This window comes from Paramacrobiotus metropolitanus, unplaced genomic scaffold (genome assembly GCF_019649055.1).
Source record: "Paramacrobiotus metropolitanus isolate TYO unplaced genomic scaffold, Prichtersi_v1.0 Parri_scaffold0000071, whole genome shotgun sequence".
Classification (NCBI taxonomy): domain Eukaryota; kingdom Metazoa; phylum Tardigrada; class Eutardigrada; order Parachela; family Macrobiotidae; genus Paramacrobiotus; species Paramacrobiotus metropolitanus.
Genome location: NW_026570291.1, coordinates 76,694 through 99,468, shown reverse-complemented (window position 1 = coordinate 99,468; position 22,775 = coordinate 76,694). Strand labels below are relative to the sequence as shown.

General features: G+C 42.6%; 2 protein-coding genes and 1 long non-coding RNA gene across 3 annotated transcripts in view; 2 read left to right on the top strand and 1 right to left on the bottom strand.

Annotated features, from left to right (window-relative positions):
- The first annotated feature begins 9,270 nt into the window (after positions 1-9,270).
- LOC129594822 (uncharacterized) lies at positions 9,271-16,607 on the top strand. Its single transcript, XR_008691237.1, has 3 exons — positions 9,271-9,959; positions 10,573-10,983; positions 15,935-16,607. It is a non-coding gene; the product is annotated as an uncharacterized LOC129594822 (long non-coding RNA).
- Positions 16,608-17,834: 1,227 nt separating this feature from the next.
- LOC129594821 (uncharacterized) lies at positions 17,835-19,525 on the bottom strand. Its single transcript, XM_055491645.1, has 2 exons — positions 19,269-19,525; positions 17,835-19,189 (listed from the first exon to the last, which is right to left on the bottom strand). Exons 1-2 carry the CDS (start codon positions 19,394-19,396, stop codon positions 18,082-18,084), a joined length of 1,236 nt encoding a protein of 411 aa, XP_055347620.1. The 5' UTR covers positions 19,397-19,525; the 3' UTR covers positions 17,835-18,081.
- The window catches only part of LOC129594820 (uncharacterized), a 42,948-nt gene continuing 39,449 nt past the window's right edge, over positions 19,277-22,775 (top strand). The window contains exon 1 of the mRNA XM_055491643.1: positions 19,277-19,350. The gene's annotated coding sequence lies outside the window, so the exon portion shown is untranslated. The remainder of the gene's footprint in view (positions 19,351-22,775) is intronic.

Sequence of the window (22,775 nt, the reverse complement as noted above, 5' to 3'; positions counted from 1 at the left end):
TTTGTCCAGACCAGTGTAAAATGGTTGCGCATTATCAACATGAAGACCAATGAAGGTTGAGTTGGTCCGCGCAGCACGACTGTATGGTAACAAAGCCGGAGTCAAAGTGCTATTCACAGCGTATTGCAGTTCTCTAGATCTGGCGCTGAGCTGACTGGCCGACTGTACCGGGAGAAACATTTGGGGAAGAATAACACCTTGATACAGAAATACATCGAGGTATGCTAATTGTTCCGCGAATGCTTTAGTGGTCGATGGTCGTGCCAGCGAGGTGACGTGAGGGTAACGATGTGAGTAGAAGAAGTTGGACTAAGTCATTTCTGATCGTATTTTTCTATGTAAACGATATACGAGATCTTCGTTAAGGGCACACTACAAGACCGTAAAGGTCATTGATAGGGATTGCAGAAAGTACGGACGGCCTTACCCAAGCGGAGTGATCAAGCCCACATCATCGAAACGAACAATCCGAGCTTCACACGGGCGTCCTGAAACGATGTAGCATACTTTCGATTATGGTAGTTAATGAAATGATTGCAATCCTAACCAGGTTAAGTACCAACCGCTGGTAGAAGTCCAGCCACTCCCAAATTTCCTTTCGATATACTCCACAGATACGGATGTGCTGCGTATGACGATTCCATGCCGACCCAAGGTTTCCGCTCGGAATCTGGTGGCTATTTTTTCCATTCGCTGGCAGTAAAAACGTTCGGGATATTTGGAACGGATTTTGCTGAGTTGATCCGTTTCATATGGGAAATTTAACACTTTTTCTCGCGAGGGGTGAGGGCGGGCCCCTCGTGACGGCCCTGGGTATAATCACCAGCATGTAGAGGACAACGGACTGACGCGCCACATCCAGTGATACTGTTAATGGCCAGTGTGAGCGCAAAACGTTCAGAGACACTAATAAACGGCTTTTACTTACGACTAGTTTAATAACAGCGACCTTAGCAGCAATCTAAAAATCCCCGGTTTCTACACATCACGGCCAACAAGGTAAATGAGGTCAGTAACGGTCAACACATAAACAACATTACCAATCATATCTTCTAAACGCAATATAATTGTTAAAAAATTTACCCATCCAAAACAGCAATTACCACAAACGTTAAAACTTAAAATGCACATTTCCTGAGCCAACTAATCGCCACTGACGCGATCAGAGGAATTCACAGTAGTGGCCGCAGCCCGTGGGGCAGTGCGCGGCCTTCTTGAACCACTCCTGGATGTGCGGCAGATGGCCGCCGTGCGAGCAGCCCTGACACCATACGTACAGGCCCAGCACCGGCAGCTGCTGCAGGTGTTGGTCAGTTTGCGGCAGGAGGTGCAGTACCAGCCCACGCGCTGCAGATGCCGGCCGCACAAGTTGCAGTTGGTGTACACCGTCGTTGACTGCTGGTTCAGCTCGCCCACCGCCGGGAGATTGCACAACTTGATGATCTCGTTGGCCACGGTGAAGAGCTGGAAGCGCGAGAGGAGATCTGCCAAAACGGAAAAAATTTCCCGGTCAACAAGCGGAAATTATTTCGAAAAAATACCAAAAATCAGCAAAAAGTGTTCAAACCAATCTGATAATAAACATCCAAAAACCTGGAAAAGTAATCCCGAAAATTAAAATATTCGTGCGGAAATTGTACCTTAAAAAACAAATTAAAAAAGCAACAAATATGCAGCACAATCCGATACCGAATTTTACAACAAATTTTAACACGAAAACTAATTCAAATAATCAAAATAAACCCACGAGAATTACATCAAAAATTAGCGGAATCAAACGGCAACTATTTTCCAACACGTATGAAGCGTTGCAACAAGTTCCAAAAGTACGCCAAAAGTTAAATTACATGTGCGGAAATTATTTCGAAATTTAAAAACAAAACAAGCACAAACATCCAGAAAGCAACCCAACAAAAAATGAAAATGCAAATTAAATGTTCGAAAACCAAAATTAACAAAGATAAAACAAATAAGCAATACCGATAATGATAAGTTCCGATGGCAAAAATTCTTCTAAAATTTCCAAATATGAAAGCATGAAATAAATGCAGCAAATAGCCCAGTGACCTTTCTGGTCTTCAGTCGTTAGGAGGTTGGATCTCATTGATCTGTTTTATCTGTATTCGGTTTTATCTGTATCTCATATTGGCCCCGCCGGGAGCGTTGCCGGGCATCGTAATGGTGGAGGATGATGAGCTCGGTACGACCGACGCCAGGGTTCCGGTCTGTAAGAACTGCATCTGCGCGTACTGCAGCGCCAATCCCAATCCCGGCCCCATGCCCAGGCTAATACGGGAAATCCGTAAACCGGAATTTCCCAAACTCCTGTACAGCGGATGTGGTCAGCGCGGATGGCAGCTTAAGGGCATGAGTTGGAGATTGTCATTTAATTAAGCTAGAAATAAATCATTGAACTCATTATTAGTGCCTTATACAGTACGTCAATGTTTCGTTATTATACGAGGGTCGCTCAATATGTTGTTGAAATTGTGGTGACAGATTATTCATAAAATTATGAACTAATTTTTTAAAAACTGTAGCATTCATAACTAAATCATAGGGCAATGGCCGTGGTTATACCGCCTACGGTTGGCGGCAGGCACGGGACTGATCGTGACTGAGTAGAGCTAATCCTGCAGTCATGACTGCAAATGGTGACTTCAAAATGGCCTGGCTTTAAGGAGTTATCTTCGAAAAATATTTACAAAAGACAGTGTAAGTTTCTTTCATACAGAATATCATATTCTTTTCCCTGAAGGATCACCGCTCCCTTCCAACGACTTCCGCTGGTTCTAGCGTTTTCGCACTGAGCGCTCGCTTTTGGTGACGGTGTTCGAATCTTGAGGATCATTTATTAGGCCTACACTTTCGAAAAAGTCTTCGTGATAAAAACAAAGATCCTGAATCATTCGCTTTGGACCGCGAAGCGTTAACCAAGGGACTGAACCTTTTGGAAGTACCAGTGCTGAGCCTGTGCTGCGGCTCCTCGCTGGTAACGCAGAAGAGAATGGATTTTATCACGGGATCGCTCCGTATGGTGCTCCAGCAAGAAAATCGCAGTTTCGCACCTGCATTTTTGCATTTTTGTTTCTCTTTGCCTTAAGCTAGAGTATCCTTACAGATCCGTTTTATTCAAATACCTTAATCCGTTGCCCGCTCAAAATATTTTTGACTTTAAAGAATCGTCGCGTAGCGAAAAGCAGAAAAAATTGTGAAGAACTGCCAGGAAACTGTCATGGGGTGATCTCTTCTGTGCCGTGCAGTTTTTGTGTGGATTTGTTTTTAGACTTAGGGCATAGATCGCTGCAAAGCAGTTAGACTAACGAGACACAATTTATGAGAATAAAAACAAAGAGTAATGCAGTGAAAGATCGCACCACAATTTCAACAACATATTGAGCGACCCTCGTATTTTGTACGTTGCAGCCCAAGGCATTGCGGTATTACTGGCTACTGAGTGCGTCCTACGAAATTCTTATACGAAAGATATTTGGAAGATACCTTTTTCGTAGATGCAGTACTTACTTTTTTAACAGATAAGCACGAGGAGATCACGAGTGAGCTTTATTGTACAAATAAAGGGGAACAATACTGCGTAATAGCAGGAAAGCAAGAACAAAGCACTGATGGCTAAATAGCAAGTGGATGCTAACAAGGTTCTTGAGCGTCTGATGGCGTGAAAAAAGCAACTGGCGGCAACCACGTGCTGTGTGCCATCAGCTGTGTGATGATGCGCACTGCGCAGACTGGACTCTATCCAGTCGGAATAGGACCCCCGGACAGATTTTTGTATTTTTTTTAGCATTTTTCCTAACAAACGGAATTGTATTTTTCTAGTTCGATCTCTTTAACAGATCTGTTTTGTAAATTTTAACAGATCTCTTTAACAGGCCAGACACCGGACTCCCACTGCCAGAGGACGCGCACCGGCGACCCCACATGGGTCCAACCGGAGAGTTGTGCGGTACTGGTGCGATACCGAGTCGGAGCATCCTTCGCAGGAGCTCGGATTCCCGCCCAGAGGCATGTCAGAGGCCCAAGACTGCGCCTGGTGCGTACGGTCCACACAGGACGCACTTCCACTCATTGCTTGCCGTTATCGCCTCTCTCGCTGTACGTACGTGTGCTGCTGCACTGCACTCATCCGCTGAAGCGGATATACGCAGCGCATACACTGAGCCACACTTGCTCTCTCGTTCCTCTCTCGCAGTATGACTCAGCGTTCATACGCTCGCGTGGATGACGTCCACGGGGCAATTAGGTCTCCACGGGGTCTCCTGTCCGTTTTCATCCGGTAAATTGGGTCCGAGGCGTCGGTTCCCGGGTTACCCGTCGTAACCGGTTGCATTCGCCGAGGTCGGATAAGCACGGTTAAACACTTAATTCCGACTTGTATCCGTCCGTTCGGGATAGAGAGGCACTGTTGCAGATGCAAATGCCGGGGCATCCTCTCTGAATGGGGAATAGGGCCAAGGTCGGTTTGACCAAGGTCGGCCTACCGGTAAGTCGACTGGTGCCGGGGGGAAATTCGGCTATGTTCCGAATTCTTAAAGTTCAGGTCGGGAAAAGCTGTATGTAGGTCATGCGGCCTGTGTGGTCGTCATGTACAGCAGTTCCGTCCAAAAGTGGTCGGTTACAACCGTTCAATCTGCTACCACGAGCCTGGTTTGGAGTAATCCGAGTCGAACTGGCTCGAAGGTCAGATCGGAATTTATAGTGACCGACTTCTGTGCGGTCACTTCCGACCTCGTCTTAAGGTCGGGTATCCATGTCGAAGTTCCGAGGTCGGCTGTTTTCCGACTTCCTCAGGTCGGATAGACTTTGTGTTTATCCGCCGAAAAGGTATGTTGTTCCACTAGGAGGTCGATTTCTTACTTCTGATTGATTTTCCGACCTCCATTGGCTGACTTCCGACCTCCGTCTGAGGTCGGTTAGTTCGAATGACTTGCCTTTGGGCCGCCGAGTCCTGCGAGGTAGGAGTTTCCTTGTCATCTGTTGGCCGAGTGACTGGCGTTTCATCATGCAGTTGTGCCGGCTTACAACGCTAAGGGTCTTTGTGGCCCTGGTTGGCGAGTCGAACTCTTTGGTTTTAAACTTCATGCACATGCAAGTCCCAGAGGTCGTCAGATCCGATTCTTTCATTTTGTTTTATCGCGAACCTGAGACGCCTAGCCGCTTCTGTTGGGGGTAGGCAGCTCACGTCCGCGGAGAAATTTTCTTTGCCGGTGACGCTGGCCAATTGGCCGGTACTGTTGCGGGCAAGTGGTCATCGCCATCGGGGATTGGTTAAAGGGGTGCAGGCCGAGTGTTCTAACTCAGTCTACCTAGGATGTTCCATTTGAGACATGGGGATGCAGGTCGCGGCGGAGTCGTTGGAGTGGCGGCCAAATCACCGTCGCTGTTCCTCTTCAGGGAATGGCAGCACGTTCGCGACGCGCGTAGTCGTGGTCACCGGTGAATCGGCTCTTTTACACGATATCCTCCGGGGGAGACTGCGGTTGGACTCCGGGTACAGGTTCCCAGTTGAGTTCCTGTATATCTGGGTTCAAACGGAGAATCCGGTTGAGTTGCCAAGTAACTACCTCTGGCTTCCGTCCAATCTTCCTAGTAGACTTATGTGGGTCAGCTACCATGTATCTAGTCGACCTGCGTGGTCGGCTACGATAGCAAGTCGTGGTTCGGCAATCTGCATCGTTGCAGTTCCAACTCCCGATTTCTGAACCGTTCATTCTCGGTTTCCGAAACCGATCTTTGTGATCGGCTTGCACAACCGGCCTTTGTGGTCGGCTAGTGCAGGAATATCCATTATGTCCCCAAGTTATGGGTAAAGTACGAAGTCGACCTTTGTGGTCGGCTCAAGTACACGTAGTCAAATCCGAGTCTTCCTGCGCTGTTGGAGGCTCGGCCGAGGGATGTCCGCTGTTTACACTGGTGAAGGCTGCTCGGCTACCCGGTTCCGAAGTTGGCCACGGGTGCTTGGCAAACATGACGATGAACACGCAGCGACGTATTCCACGCCATGTTAGCGTAATCCTCTTGGTCTATGCTCCGGAGTCGGCTGGCCGGAGTAATCTTCGCAGCCGATCGTGGTTAATGGCGTGATCTGTACCATGTAATTAACGGTCGGCTCCATGTAACGCGGAGTGGGGCGTCTGTTGGCGCCAATAGTAGCAGTCGTGGTTCGCGATTTGCTATGTTAGGCCGGGGCGTCTGTTGGCTTCCGGGCTTCCGGTAAATACTCTAGTAATATTTTCATTAATATTACAGTAATATTGAAGTAATATTGAAGTATTACAGAATTACATAATACAGTCATAAATATTATAGTTAATTTAGTATGTATTTATATTAAAACAATCCAGTAGCACTTCATTTGCGAAAGTTCGTGTGCTCTTAGTTTCGATATAAAATTTAGAAGAAGCAAAATACGCAGTAGTTGTCGTACTGCGTATTTTGTTGTTTATAGTCAAGACTACGTTTATTGCAAGTGCAGTACTTGAATACTTGAAAGTCACAGCAAGAAAAATCTAATGGACATGGGAAATTACGAATAAATCTTGTTTTAATCAAAATTCGAAATACGTGAAAAAATTCAAACCTGCTAAGATGTAAATATGGAAAAAATGGACACCACTGTGCACACACAACCGTGCACAAGTGCCCTGCGCAGAACAAGTGTAAAAGCCCATGCATGCACGTGTTAGAAGGCCATGCACAAACTGTTTCCGGTTAGCACATAAGTGTTTCGGTACGTTATGATTCTGATATCGTATGATGGCGATGCGGTGCAATGTGCAGGATCTAGCAGAATTTAGGATTTATCGTAAAAATTTGTTTTTACTGGCCGTTTGCTATGTATGACTGTTTGCCATACATACCCAACCCTTGCCACGTGGAGGTCGCCAGTAATGAAGGGTCAAAAATTTTCAGAATTTATTAGAAGTTGCTCTCCCTTCCTTTTTTGGTCATTCTGCTCTTTTTTAGGCTGTAGAGTAAGAAGGACACAAGAACAGAAGCCTTATCATTCTGCGTCTTTTTAGCTTTAGAGTCGTTACTATCCGATAACAGTTTATCTGTACAATACAGTTGTACTACTCGAAAACCAAATGTGAATATTAACACCATTGGTGCCCTTTGCATCCCAGTTTAACTATTAGTACGCTAACAGTAATTACTTTACTTGCTATCGCTGCTCCTTTCTTACTATTGAAAGAACACATCCAACCACTTTTAAATAAGAGCAGAAGCATTTCTTGCTTTGTGCTTCTTCCTTAGCTTTTAATTCTTTTTCGAAAGCGGAAACTATTACGCGAAATTTTTGCATGCTTGCTGCTCCGCGAGCTCTGTTCACGTGCATCTCGGAGTCGCATCCGACTCCGCCTTCCAGTATGCTATACAGCGAACTGAAAAATTTATTTGTGCGTTTTTACTAAACAATGCAACCTTCCACTTTACACAGTACAATTCGCGCCACGTCCAAATTCCAATTACACCCCACCAGTTTTTAAAGCGAAAATGATTTAGCTTGCACAGAAGCTGGATTCGCATTAACATGTATCAAACGTTCTTTAATCCAAAGACCGCGTAACATGCAAAGCAAACAGCTTGCTGTTCTTCGAAACAAATCCCCTGAAGTTGCTGTTTGCCATTCTCGAATACCACCTGGCTTTATCTATTGAACGAAAAGGCACTTAACAAATTTGCCTTTAATCGCAGGCAGTTCTGCAAGAAAGCAATTTAGAAAGGCAATCGCGCCTGTCCGGGAAGGCACCTTATAGGCGTTATAGCGTAGTTAAGCGAAAACTAAATAAACCACTGCGGGGGTCAGGCACATTCTTAACACTTCGTTGACTAGCAGTTTTGAGCAACGAGGCTGACTTTCTTGGTGGAAGTCACCAGAAGCATCCCATTGGTCAGTAAGATCTTCTAACCAGTCGTACTTTTTGTTTTTATGAGATTTGGCCAATAACATTGACCACTGAGACAAAAGAAATTCATTAGCACGTGCGCCAGATTTACTGGCGAAGAAAGAATGCTTTGATGGGATGTTCTGCTTATCTGCTAATTGATCGCAGGCTCGCATCCATTGTCTTTGCTTAGTCTAAGCTGACCCGCATTCAACCTTGAATCACAGTGCCTTTTATTGCCCTAGCGGTATGCGCGCGCCTGATTGTTAGCTGCTCTGGTCGTTTTCCATGTATACCTTTCAGTCGAACAGCGGCATCATTGGGCAGTCTTCCCAAACTTCCCAATGCGCCTCATTTTTTTGTAAGCGATCGGAACCTCATATGTCGCTCAAAATCGACCAGTTGGCTACTAATAGTATCCAGTACATGGCCTGATTTTTTCGATATCAAACATTCACGCAGTTGAACGGTGTGACCATTTGAACGTCCATGTCCCAAAAACATGGTGACTTCCACCAACTCTGTCCTGGACTTCCGGCTGCATTGACCGTGCCGAAAACAGCAGCAAAACAAACTAGACGCTTTTTCACTCACACAGCCCAAAAACTGCTGTAAAAATATTTTTTTGAAATTAGTTACTGAATTAATAAGGCCAACTATGGTGTGAGTAACCACGCTAGTCAACGAAGTGTTAAAATGAGACAGAACCGTCTGAAAGTCGCAGAATCATCGCGGTCACTTTGTCTTCTTTCTTTCGCTTTGTTTTCTTTCTCAAAACTCAAAAATTTTGATGAGATAGATATATACATTAAAGCGATGAAATATTATCTGTTATGGAACGTACTGTAAAGTTCCATCCAGCGGCAGCGAAACTGTCGAAAAAACGTGATGGCTGTTGAGACAGTGATGGGGTGTCGGTGTAGCCGTGGTGGATTCTTGACTTTGTACGGTAAAGTTTTTGAAAGTTTTTTTTCAAACCTTTTTTTTCCTTCAAAAACTGATTTGTGATGGCTAATCTATACTTTGAGGGCTACTGGATGATACATAGTCATGCCAGTTTGATTCAGTGCATCGAGCTGGCGAATTCAACAAAGATTAAGGCTTACGCGATTATCTTTAATAGTTACAAGACGAGGGCTCGCTTCGCTCGCCCCATCTTGCCGAACTGTGGAAGTGAAGGAGAGATGTGAGAATAAAGTTGACGTGGTAATACTGTATGTGGTAAGGGTTATAGGGAGAAGGTAGTTCGAAAGTTTATGCACTTCCATTATGTTGCCGAGTAACGAAAGAATGGATGCGGATACATAAGGATATAAGTACCTAAATAAAAGAGACGGTTGCGGGATTGAGGTGGTGTAAAGGTTGACTGTCAATTTTAATTAGAAAATGATTACAGTACTGTAATCAGTGTAATGGTTTGCAGTGGTATATTTGTGTACCTGTCTAGCATTTTGTTTAAGATAAGTTAGAAAGGTCAGTATTTTAGTACGTCGGGGGAAGTTGAGTGCAGAAGAAGCACGATATGCAGAGTGAAAAAAGAGTTTTTATGCAGCCTAAATTGGTTAGGAGAAGGGAGCAAAGGTTATCAGTGCAAGGAGCGATTTAAAGACAGTGAGAAATTGTTTTGGCATTTGTTCGATGCTAAATATGATACTTTATGTCCCGGAATTAGAGGAAAAATTGAGCAAGGGTTATCCGTACGTGGTGAAAAGATCGCGGAGAAACGGGAAGAATTCAACTTTTTCAGAAAGTTGCTTAATTGCTTCAAGCCGGTGATTCCGGAACCGATCAGTTTTTTTGATCATATGGTCAGAAGTTTTTTGAGAGGAGCAGGACTGGAGAAAAGAGTCGTTTATTTTGGAGTAGAATCGCTAAGATGGGTGACAACGTTTGGTCATGCTAAAGGTCAATTTGGTGAAATTATTGGTGTGCCGGGTTTGGGTGATTTGGAGGCATCTCAGTGGATCCGTGATGCGGAATGTGTGTTGGTGCCGTTTTACACAAAGACTCAATTTGGTTCACATGGGAGTCTGGTTATTGTGGGGGAAAAGGGTAAGGGTAATGCGAGTTGTTATTTGGTGTTATATATTGGTGGTTTAAGGAAGTTGTTTGGTACATGGTAGAAAATTCGAGTACGTGCACAAAAATTTTCACTTTTACGCACTCGGAAATCCCTTTCTGTTGTTGTTTTATCACAATCTGTATCAGTGTAGTGTACTAAAAGTCTCATTATGGATCGATCTTCTTCAAGTTTTGCACATAAATAAAAATGGCCATGATGATCGTTCTTACAACGATCCCGATTTCTTTGATTTTCTTTAAATCAGTTTGATTGAACAGTGTGGATCGGTGTATAACGTTCTTCGTTGTTATTGTGCATTTATTTGCATAATTTTGAAGCAGATCTGTCCATAATGATACTTTAGCCGCACCTGAGTCTAATTATAGTTCTTGGAGTTTGCTAGTACCAAATATTCCGAACCGGATGTTGCGCGCTAGAATGGTATTCACGGCAGTGTATACAAATTATGTGGTTACAGGATGTGATAAACTGAAACAAAATGTGTTTGGGAATGCGCGAAAGTGACGGTTTTCGTTTATGTAAACGAATTTGGTACCATGTACCGGGCCACTTCCGTTAATATGCGGTTTTTTGGTGTTCTAGGGTGTCATAATTTTTGTTCTTCTGGGCTTTGCCATAAAGATGAGTGGGTGAAATTTGTGAAAGTATTATTTGGTGATAATGTACTGAGCAACCCAAAAATGGGAAAGTGGTTGAGAATGGAACAGATGGTGAAGGTGGATGTTCAAAGTATATGAGTATGCATGGAGTATGGCTGTGGATTAGTGATGCTTTACTTTATTAAGCAGTTTTTGTTCCATCTGACTGATGGAGAGTTGGACGTGAGCAATTATGCAGAAGACGTGCGAATGAAGTTTGTAAGCTTTTGTAACGAAATCCAAAAAGCGGAAGAGAAAGGCCATGAGAGAAAGCCAAAGCGATTGTTAGGAAAATTTATTACTGGGTGTGGGCTTGGGCCTTTTAAGACTCGATGGCAGACAAAATATTACAAAGGTAACCTAATGATCAAGCAAAATTTTTATAAAAGATGAAGTTAGTGAATTATTATTTAATTAATAATACTGTAAATGCAGAAGTGCGCGCATGTGTTGGTGAGTGGGCGTGTACTGGACCGGAGAGGATCATTGCCGTGAAGGCATTTGGTGGCATGCGATTTTACGTCGGTCTGCACACAGATGCAGACTTAACACTATGAAAAGAAGAAGACTAGTCTTCGCATAGGAATAGTGTTAACGTCTTGGGCCGGATTCACGCTGACTTCTATCTATTCATTTTCTATTGAAGCGCCGCCCAAAACGGCCAGTTTTTTAGCAGTTTGCGTGAACGCGGCGCGCTTTGCTAAATAGATACCTAAATAGGGAGCAGAATTGCGTTCACACAGACACCTTTGGATAGGTGCAATAAAAGTTGTTGTTTAGGCGACTGCGATAGTCAGTCGGGTTTGCGTGAACGCAAGCCACCTGTCTGTATTTATGCGAATATACAGTAATTCAATACTTAAACAAAACGCGGAACTAAAACCGAGCAGAATCACAGAATGGAAATTATTTTCACATTCTTACTGTTTATAAAGATCGATTATTAAGTGACTGCGTCATTGTAGGATAAATATGTGTAATAACATTAACGGTAACAGTTCCGTGTGCTTCACCATATATTATTTAATTGCAATTGCAGAGAATTAAAAACTGATTTCACGCTTGCGCTACCTCAGTATTTCAATTCTTTGGGTGCCATTTATTTGTTGCAATAAATACAATAAATTACTGAATGCATTTTAAAGTCAGTGCTTCAAAAGCGGGCAATGCATAAATACAATAAAACACCAGATAATACAGTGTTCATAATTTCGTATTTACCCGACATATGTCGTATTTGCCCGACATACAGATATTTACCCGACAGTTGGTTCGTTAATTATTCGGCTTGCCATACGCCTAATATCGGCTCACCATAATGCACCGCTCAACCGCCTCGGGCGGCTGTTTGCTACCGTCACAGCGGGCGGATGCGTATTGCGCTGCATACAGTAACCGTGGGCGGTTGCCAGTTGCCGAAACAGCGGGCGGTTGCCTACTGCCTAGTGCCGAGGTGAAAAGTTTACTAACCGGAAAGTGTAACCACAGCTCTAAAACAATTATTTGTAACAGTTTATCGAGAACAAATTATAAAAAAGCACGGACTGGTGCACGTATGAGGATCGCTGTATAGAACAGTGAAAGTCTGTCACGTCAGAAAGCAATAAATAAATATGAAAGAGTTTTGTTCCTTTAAAGTATAAAAGAAAATATTTCCACGGTGTTAGCACAGTTGAAATTTCCATTTTCATCAAACGGCTGGTCACATTAAGCTATACGAGGAGGAGCTACCTTGGCCCGATCAAAGGCATGTGCACGACCATAAACCGATCACTGTTTCCAGGTGTGTGCAGCACGGCTAACCGCCCCGCGACGGGAGCTTTCAAGCATCAGCACGTAAATAGTTTTTTATAGAAAAAATCCAGTTTATAGCATTCCTTTCTTAAGTGTCTCTAAGAATTTAGATAATTTTCCAAAATATGGGAAACATGTAGGCAATTTTTATTTCTACCAGGAGAACCAACTTAGTGACAACCTTTTGTTTTTTCGTAAATATAACTTGAGATACTTTCTTGGAACCGTTAGCTGAAAGCCTATGCTATGTCTACGAGAGACTCCACCACGCGTAACTTTCTTGGTTTGAAATGAAAGGGATATCTGTATAAAAGTTCTATATTCTTTACATTTTAAGATATTGTTTGGAAAAGTTTTAAAAAAAGTAAAAAACAACTGAGCGATCAACTGCTGTGCTATTTTGCTATTTTAAGTGCGGGCTTTAGTGCGCTGCCACCGCTGGGTGGCTAGCCGTATTACACACCCACGTGGCGCAGGATGCAAATACCCGGGCACAGTGATCGGTTAATGGTTGCGCGTATGCCTTTGATCGGGCCAAGGTAGCTCCTCCTCGTATATTTATTAACTGCAGGTGCAGACTTACCAGTACCGATGGTCTTTCTCAAGTTAAATTTAGCACCCAGTAAAAAGCTTATATTGTTTTTGCTAGCGGTAGATCTCTAATTTCACAACACACATATAAAACAACATATTATCGCGTGTTTTAATTATATAAATGGAACTATGCATTGAATGCAGACTTGCTTATTCAACAAACGCACGATACCATTTAAAATGTGCTAGCATTTATGATTTAGTAGATTGTAAACGTTAAAGTACGGCATTTGTCTATTACTCGTAAAAGCCAGATCAGTCGTATCCTGGATCAAACATTTTTTTAGGTCATGCATAATCATGGTGAAAGCATTTCAATCAGAAATACAAGTGTATCCGTGACAAATAGGAACCTCGAGTGGTTCCTATTTGTCTTAACCATTGCGTCTACGGAACAACGAAAAGGTACCTTTTGATAGGAAAGCACTGTTCAGGCTGCGCATTGCTATCTACCAATTAAGAGCTAGGTAATTAACGTTAGCATAGGTGTGCTGCGTGAACGCAATTTTGGGACCTAATGCAATTAGGTGGTTGTCCCCGGTTGAACTCAAATCCCACTAAGCAATTAAGATAGATAGGTGTATGCCTGAACGGGCCCTTGTTTTTGGTTTGTCTATGGAGATTCGTAACCAAAATGTTACACGCCTTTGATTCGCCCATTTTAGGGGAGTGGTTTAGTATTTTCCGGAGGCAAAACCCTGCAGAGTGCAGTGAGTTATGCATACATAAACATACTGTATACGTTATAATACAAAGACTGTAAGTATATACGGTCTGCTTTTGAACAGTTAATACCTTATAAAAGGATAGTTTAGCATTGCTGGCAGTGTAACTGTGCAACCATCCACAGTTGTTGGTTTAGTTACTTAAATAAGCCGCTGACCGCTGGTTGTGCTCCAGACTCCATCGACTTGAACGCTAGCTTTGAGTGTTATCGACTCATTCAATTTCGCTGAATCTCCCAAGCATGGACTTTGTAAGGATATTAGCAATTACATTTAACGCAAAAGCCAAAAACATTTAACGCACACATGCACAAAGCTACAGGATCAGAAATTTAGCAAATTTTCTAGTTTAGAATTTGCCTTTTCATTTGAAACCGGTCAAGGGAAAATTCTGGTTGCCGGTTCCCAAGCACCACAGAAACCGAAGGCGGCGGCTGTGGAGTAAAATGTACAAAATCGATTTTGCATTCTTATCACTTACTCAAAATGAACTTAAACGTTTCATAAGCGTGATTCCCGAATGTACTGAAATTTCTTGGCAGCGACAAAAGTTATCACAAAAAGCAGCATGTTCTTAATTTTTGAAGCTGGTTTGTTTTAAACAGTGACTGATCGAGCCACAAGAGCAGGAGTTATCTTGCAAGCCCGAGAGAAACAACCAGCCGTGAGAAACTGTATTAAGCCGTCGCGTGTTTGCGATTGCATCAGTTACAGTACACCTGTTAACATGTTTTTTCAAAATATCAATTTTTTAAATTTTGGCTTAATCCACGCCTAAGGGGCTAATTCACTAATTCAGGCAGGAAATGGGTGCTAGAATGAGCACATTCTCGTTCCAGCAGCACGCTGCTGGAATGAAAATCTTCGAAAATTTGTAACTTTGTTATTTTCCGTGCTGAATTTTTTGTATGCGCTTAAAAAATATAAAATATATACTATTAGGAAGAATAAGTGATTTTCTGGTTTGGTCTTAAGGCTTGCACTCAGAGCATACGTGCTTAGCATAGCCGCCTGTGAGAAATCTCGAATGAGTCTTCCATAAACAGGTACTTATGTTAACAACGAAGGCTGCGAGTGAATATCCCAAAAAGAAAAACGAAGAATCAATTGTTTTGCCTGACGGTATGCGTTGTTTTGTATTTTTTCAGCTTACACAAAAGAATTAAACACTAAAATTAACAAAATTACGAATTTTTGAAGATTTTCATTCCAGCAGCGTGCTCCATGGGCCACCGCACGCGTGCTTCAGCTACGTTGCTGTTAGACAGCTGGCAAAATTTTGCCAGCGGCCCAGCAGTATGGCAAACAAAATCGGCAATAAATTCAAGAAATAAGAATGGACTGCTTTGTAAATAGTATGCTCCCATCGTACATTGTATAGTACTTAACTACCCTCCGAAATTGTTGCAAACAGGTGCGTGTCACAATTTGATTACTGACTCCCGTACACCGTTCAGAAACAAGCCGTATAATGGCGTATAGACTATAGAAAGCCTCATGTATTCTCGATATATACCACGACCGACGGATTTATTTCCGCGAGGAAATGCCACGAAGTGTTTTTTCTTGTGAAACACTTGGGTTACTCGAACGAGTGCAATACATATGTTCTGGAGTTTTGCGTTCCAGAGGATATGATCGAGAATTTTTTTGCTGAACTGGAGAAACCGAGAAAGCGACAGAAGATTTAATGTTTGAGAAAGATTTACGCGGTGTAAGACCGTGAAGACTGTGGTAGGTGTGTCAAGGGCGTTGTTTTGTAGACTGTAGCTGAGTAATGACGCAGAGGATATTGTCAGTTTATTTTCCTGCTGCTGCTGATTGTCAATTTATTTTTCCAATAAATGTCACCGCGAATGTTGCTATTGTGTAAACATTGTACGTAATTATCTTATTACGTACATTTAACGTATACGCCATCCCCTTCCTGCAGGGGCTGTTAAAAATGATTTTACTACAGGTCAAGTTACAACTCCAGAAAAGTATTGTTTGTACGCGCAAACGTAATTTAAAATATTAATAGCGATGTACGAGGGCACTAGCTAATGCTTTATCTGACATGTTGCGATGAATTATTGCGAAACTGCAAACAAAGTAGTAGTCGTTGATCCTTTAGTTTGACCATTGACAGTAATAATGGGCTTGCTGTATATCGTGAGCAAACGCTTATAAGGAAAAATGCATTTTTTTCAGCAGCGACGCTCATTGATGCAGCAGCGACGGAATCCAAAAGATTTTCTCATTATCCAAAAGCTTCACTTGGACTAAAGATTTGTTTATGGAGACAACTTCTACCTGGGTATTATTAAAAAGACCATCTTCTGGACAGATGTTTCTAACGAGGTAACAGTGGCATCCTGCTTTTAACTTGATTTCGTGAGGCGGAATGTTCGGGCGATTCAAAGAATGGAAAAAATCAATATCCATGCCATTTTGAAATATATCTGTGGATCAAACACGCGCTGTTTCATATTTAAAATACAATAGTTGAAAGCGTCCGGCTTACCTTTTGCTCCACAACTATCGTCAAGAGTATCACCACTAAAGAGCGGCACCGTTTCCCTTGTTAACTTTGGCAGAAGGTAACTATTAAAGTGGTTTACATCGGAGTTTTTAACAGACAAAACTGCATTATCTTTGGCACTTAGTTGACCAAGCTCCATGTCGGGAAATACAAAATTTAAAAATTGTGTGACATCAGTAGTGACACTGATATTGCGCAGAGTAACCGTTCCGTCTTCGCCATTTTCTGTTCCGTTACCGATGCGGTCACAAAATCTACACATATGTATACTGTAGTTGGTTCTGTGTATATCAAAGCTTGCGGCTTGAAATATATTGGCGTAATTATACTACTACAAGCTAAGCAAAGATGAATATTGGCTTGCGACTATTTTTAGAATTTTGTTGCCGTCAAATCATGCAGTATGTTGCAACATCGTTAGAAATAAGCTGTTTCCCTAGAGCGTTTCCCGCCCTTGTCAGCCTTATGGCATCCATGGTAACAAGCTTTGAAGTGACCACTGGTCATGAGGTTCTGCAGACAGCAAGCAATAATTGGTCTCAGAACACCCGTGTGATCGAGAGGTTTCTAACGCATTTTGAAGTAGGAAAATTGGATGAGCAGAAGCTGAGATCACCGGCGCCGAATGAGAGGGGCCGAAATCCTGGCACAGATAATTAGTATTCGTATAATTATAATTAGTAAAGTTACACTTACTCAGCATACTCGACGTCGGCAAGCTGACGAACTGGAATTCGTAAGGTATACTTCAAAAAATGTTTCCAAAGGAATGACGATTTCACGCTAGCTTGAACAATTGTTTCTCGAGTTGCAAAAGGGATAATCGGCGTAATCTGTCGGAAGTCACCAGCACCGATAAAAGGTATTCCACCGAATACTTTCTCAGGCTCATTGCGTATTCGTCGTAGCAATGCATCTACAGCCTCTACATTTTGTCGGTACATCATGATAAATTCGTCCCAGATACTGTAATCAAATCTGCTGATTTCAATAAACTTGCGCGCTGGGCATTATTCCGAACATTACACTCAATTGGAGAAAGGTCGTATGGGTCATCTTTAACCGGCAGTCTGACGTGAATTAAAGACCTAACACAGTGAAGTGGGTACTGTATCCACTTGTCCGACCACGTCCAGTCGGATAGAGCGACTCTGTCTCAAACTGTTACAGAAGATGGTAGAAGATTACGTTGATCTGGTATGAAGTAGGAAAGGAAAAGAAGAAGAGGTCCGGGTCCTGCAAACACGAGAAATACACACACGACGGAGAAGTATACGTTACCTGTCCGACGCTAGATGTTAGCAGAAGCGATAAGAGATATCCATCAACCTGGCGCTACAGGGCATGAAGATGATGATGAGACCGAAAGGTCACGGCAAATCAAGTGGGATCAAATGGATAACCTGTTACGTCACGAGATTATCCGAAGATGATAATGCACGTCGACGAGATAGAGGAATGACCCCTGACAATAGGTGAAAGGTCACCCAGTGGTCAGTTTGAACAGCCTCACTTGAAAAGAGAAGACCAGAGCAAAAGCCTGAAGTTAATCAGATCGAGTAACAAGACTCTACTTTTGTTGGGATTACAACTCTTGACATTTCACTGGGCGACGAGCGCCTTATATAGCCCTGGGCACCGCAAGTGCTGGCTCTTCGTACGCGCAGGTACGGGTCTGAGGAACAATAGGGATATAAACTCTAGCCAATAAGAGACATCTGAGGACACGTGGACTAATCACACCGCTGCATCACTACACGTGGACAAATGAGAACATGAGGTCAACTAATACACTAGAACAATAGGTTGAGCTACGTCATCGAAGCGCGGTCACGTCGAAATGGCAAGTCGCGGTCAAAGTTCTCTGCTGGGGATTTCTAAGAAGTCGATACTCGGAGTCGCGGTCATGACTCGCGTAGAAGTTGTAGTAAAGCCTAGGCCTTAGTAGTAGGGGTAGAAGTAGTAAAGTAGTACCGATGTGTACTAAGGGACGCCAGTACACGTCAAGTCTGAACAAATTGTGGGCAGTGCGACCTCCATCGTACATAACCGCAACAAAACCTGTGCTCGCACAGCACAATACGATTTTCTTCATTCCTCGGAAGTAATTGATAACAGTTTTAAGAAGGAAGGATTTTCCGCGCCCGGGCCCACCATCCAAGTAATACGCTCCTCCTGTACCATTCTCGACGTTGGTTAAAACGGAAACAAAAAATCCCCGTTGTCCATCATTCAGTTTTTCAATACTTTCTGTTGCTTCAGCAGCACACGTTTTGGCATCAAACTGCATAGTTTCTTTCGTAATTTCACTCAGCTTCCGCTTCGGAACCGGCAGCCCGAAATCTCCTAATGATTTACAAAAACTTTCAAAGCGCTCTGACAGTTCGTGTAGCAAAACTTCCAAAGCTTCTTCTTCGCTAAGCTTTTGCGAAACCTGGAAATCTTTGACCATGTAGTCTTTGTGTGTTTCAAATAATTCTAATGCTGGTGCACCGTCATTCGTAAGCAAACAAAAAAGTGTGCGAAGCTGGTAAGGGGAACATAACCTCTTCGCTGCTTCCTCCATGCAGATGTGGGCTTCGCTGGAATTTTCCAGAAGTCCCATTAACTGCGCAGCTTGCGCAAAAGATGAAGACTTGACGTCGTCTACGGTTAATAATTCCTCGAAAGAACGGGCGGCTTTATGTTGTAGTAACAGACGAAGATACCACACTTCCCCATGCCGTAGCAGTTTAACATCCATTCGGCATACGATAGGTTTCAACAACTGAAAAACATTCCGTGATTTGTCTCCGCATTGGTCTCGAAACCGCAGATGTTGCGCCACTCGTGCAGGAAATTTACGATTTGTTACTTCGTAGCGTTCATAATACTCAAGATACTTCAGAGAGTCAAACAGCTCGTCATTGGGCCGTGAAAAATAACTACAAAAAATTTAAATGAAATAACCATTTGAAGTTAACCGCAATTTTAAATAAATGGTCCAAGTTACTTTCACCGTACCGTTCCAGATCTGATAGCCGCTCAGAAGCGTTTTGAATTGATGATTCCTCTCCTTCTCGAAAAACAACCATATTTCCATCAGGTAAATGAACCGGAAATCGCTTAACTGTTGGCTCGCGTCGGGTCATTCCATATTCAAAAAATCTCCAACAGGCTTCAGATGCGGCGAGATAACGTCCATGAATATATTGCGCTATTTCGTCTTCTTTATACAGTTTCAACGTTGCATAATCATACCCCTTATAAAAGTACTTATAAAGGTACATTATAAGTACAACTGTCGCTGACAGTTCGACGTTGATGTGCGCTTTATATTTTCTCACTAAGTGCGGGTTATACGGCACAACGTTAGCATCGTCCGGATGTCGCCTGCGGTAATGCACAAAACCGTCAGATTCATCTACTACCGTATTCATCAGGACTGGTTTAGGATAGCCGTAGTGACACCTAAACAAACCATCCATTAGTGCCTGCTAAAAAAGATTCGAATTTACGAAACTTACTTCTTGAAACGTTTCTCGTAGTCCGTTTTATAACAACGTTCAGGAACATGGTTGTGTAAATGATGCTCTTTTACTAAAAGCAACAGCTCAGGATCTTCAACAGGCAGTTCCGCGCTAATTACGTAATCAATTTCTGCCTCTGTTTTTGGTTCAGGATGGATTTTTATGGCAATATGAGCATGTGGTAAACCTGTTATAAAATTTCATTAGATGTTGCGTTTTAGCGTATCATACTTTCAATTGTGTGGTGTGTTGTTGACCATAACGGAAATCGCTAGTGCGGCAGAATATTCTTGCATATATTTTAATCGACGTAAACTCGGGTAACTGTTCTTCATTTGCACTAACCACGCTTTTGGAATTCAATAACGTGCACGCGATACACCTTCTTGCCATGGAGCACCTTCGGTAGTTCATTCGTAAACTTCTGAAAAATTGTTTTGAACACTTGAACAGTCACATCGGGTCGATCCGATTGGCCACTGGTCAGTCGCTCTTCAATTAAGTTCCACCGCGGGTTGCAGGTAATGGTGACGAAGAATGTCGGGTTACCATAACGCGAAACGATGGCTAGTGCGTCCGCAATCATCTGTTGTTGATGCGCCTTGGAACCCAGAAAACTTGGCGGTAGGAATGTTTTTCCGCTCCCCTTTTCGTCCGTTTTAGGCAACACCCCGCGAGCACATATCTTCATTTGATTTTTCTTGATGTAATCTATTCGTTCTTCTAAAACGGCGCTGAAACCATCAACTAAAAATTCGTTGAAAACTCCCCCAAGTGCGTGCATCGCTTCGTTTCGCAGTATATGCTGCCTGTAAAACCGCAGCATGGAACTGTTTGGATCTTCGCTTTTATACGAAGTATCATAAAATGGGCGGCCAAGTAGTAGCAATAAAGGATATTGCAAAGGGACGTATAGTCCCGAGCGACAGTCAATAAATGCCGGTTCACCGGACTTCTTCCAGCATATTACAGTCCGGCGTCGTTGTGGCTCGTCACAGAACGGAACAATCACAGCAGCTATTTCCTGCGATGATCCGTAGCTCAGTTCGAGTTTAGCCGATTCACTGGGATATTCTGCCAGTAATTTGAACTGTCGAAAAAGATGATTATTGGTTTCCAGCATGTGTCGTAGAGCAAAAACCGCATTTTGATCCAGCTCCAGATCTTTAAACAACTGCGTATTGTCCAAAAGAAACCAACGAAGTGGCCCCGTATTACATTGTCTTGACAGCATTCTATGGTAGGTACGGCCATGTAAAACCAGATTTGCGGCACCAAACAGTCTGTCAATTCCACCGGTACTGCCCAGTGCAGACATTGCGAAATAATTATTATATGCCCGCGAATTCCGTCTTGAATCACCGCTAGATTCTAGGATCTTTTTATAATCAACAGGTAATTCTGGCATTTCCAGAACCACCTGAGGCTTTTTCGTACCACTTCCACAACATAACCCTCCTTTTTCCAGGTTTAGCCGCTGTGCGTCGCATCTCGAACACTTGACCCAATAAATCTGTAACAAAATTTATTTAAACTTTACACACAAACACCACATTTCTACATTCACATTTACCCACACAGTATATACAGACGCTACATTTCTTACACATTACTTTGGCACATTTGTTTATACGAGCATTATGCACACTATAAATGAATTTACTCACGCAGTCTAAAGTATACCCACACACCGGTATTATACACACCACAAATTTGTTACTAATTTTTCTCACCGTAGCTGTTAATAGTCGGTACCCTTAAGTCGTAAAGATTAGAGTATGCGATAATACTTAAGATTACAATACTTCTACCTTTACTTTTGGTAAATCTACGGCTAAGAATTACCTCTCCCCGCTTCCGCTAACGGCACTCCATATTTGCACCGTCCTTTCGCTTTTGTCCCTTTACCGCAGATGTTGAAGGTTCATTTGCTAACTCCACGGGTGCTGTTTTACGAACAGCGTTTAACGCAATGGTTTTTGAACGTTGTTTGGCGTTTTATTTCCCTTCCTTTTTCCTAGCAGAAATTGTGGACAGCAGTTTCCTTTTATAGCGCGCCATTATCACTTTATCAAATCGAAATCCCGTAATTACACCATTCTATTACAATCTGACATCAAGACATCGACAAACGAAATAAAAGGCTGTATACGATCAAACAAAAGAAGTTGTTACCCATTCCCTAACTTCGTGCACAACAAAACAATAAACTGAACGCAGACAGTTTCGACACATACTTTCAACAACATACCATGTTTTTCATGCAGATTCTGCTGAACACCGCTCAGACCCATTTACATTTCATTTGAATATTAGTCTTCTTTGTTCGCTTTCCCAGCATTCTCCATATATGTACTAATTTGGTCTCATTTGTGCCTGTCATCATGATGCTTCCATAATTTTCTGCCTCTCATCCATCCTTCATCCATTTTTGTACTCAGTTTGTATCTTGTGCCTTGCTTGCACAAAACTTTCTTACATCTCTGAAAATTTTTTCAAAGGAAACGGACGGAAGATCTGGGTGCAGCACATCCATCAAACACTATCCGACCGGGTATAATAAGAATAAGTGGCTAACTCGCTCTGTTTCCTCTCTTCATCTTTTTCACTCTCTCTTGCAGTAGCATCTTCAAATGCTCCTAACACTCTCTCTGGTTTCTCATCTTAACATTTTGTCGAAAAACATCGTTTAAACTGCTTTTCCAGAAAAATTATCGAACAAAACGACCGTCGTTTTTTCAGTGCCTATATTTTGACCTTTAAACCATGCGATTCTGTTGAGACATTCAAAAGTTATTGAAGACTCAACGAATGTTGACTACCGTTATATATATTAAAGATTAAAGATAACGGTAGTCAACATTCGTTTAGTCTTCAATAACTTTTGAACGGCTCAACAGAATTTGATGGTTTAAGAGTTAAAATGTAGACAGCAGCACAACGACGGTCATTTTGTTCGTTCATTTTTATCCAGTAAGAGTTTAAAAGACAATTTTAAACA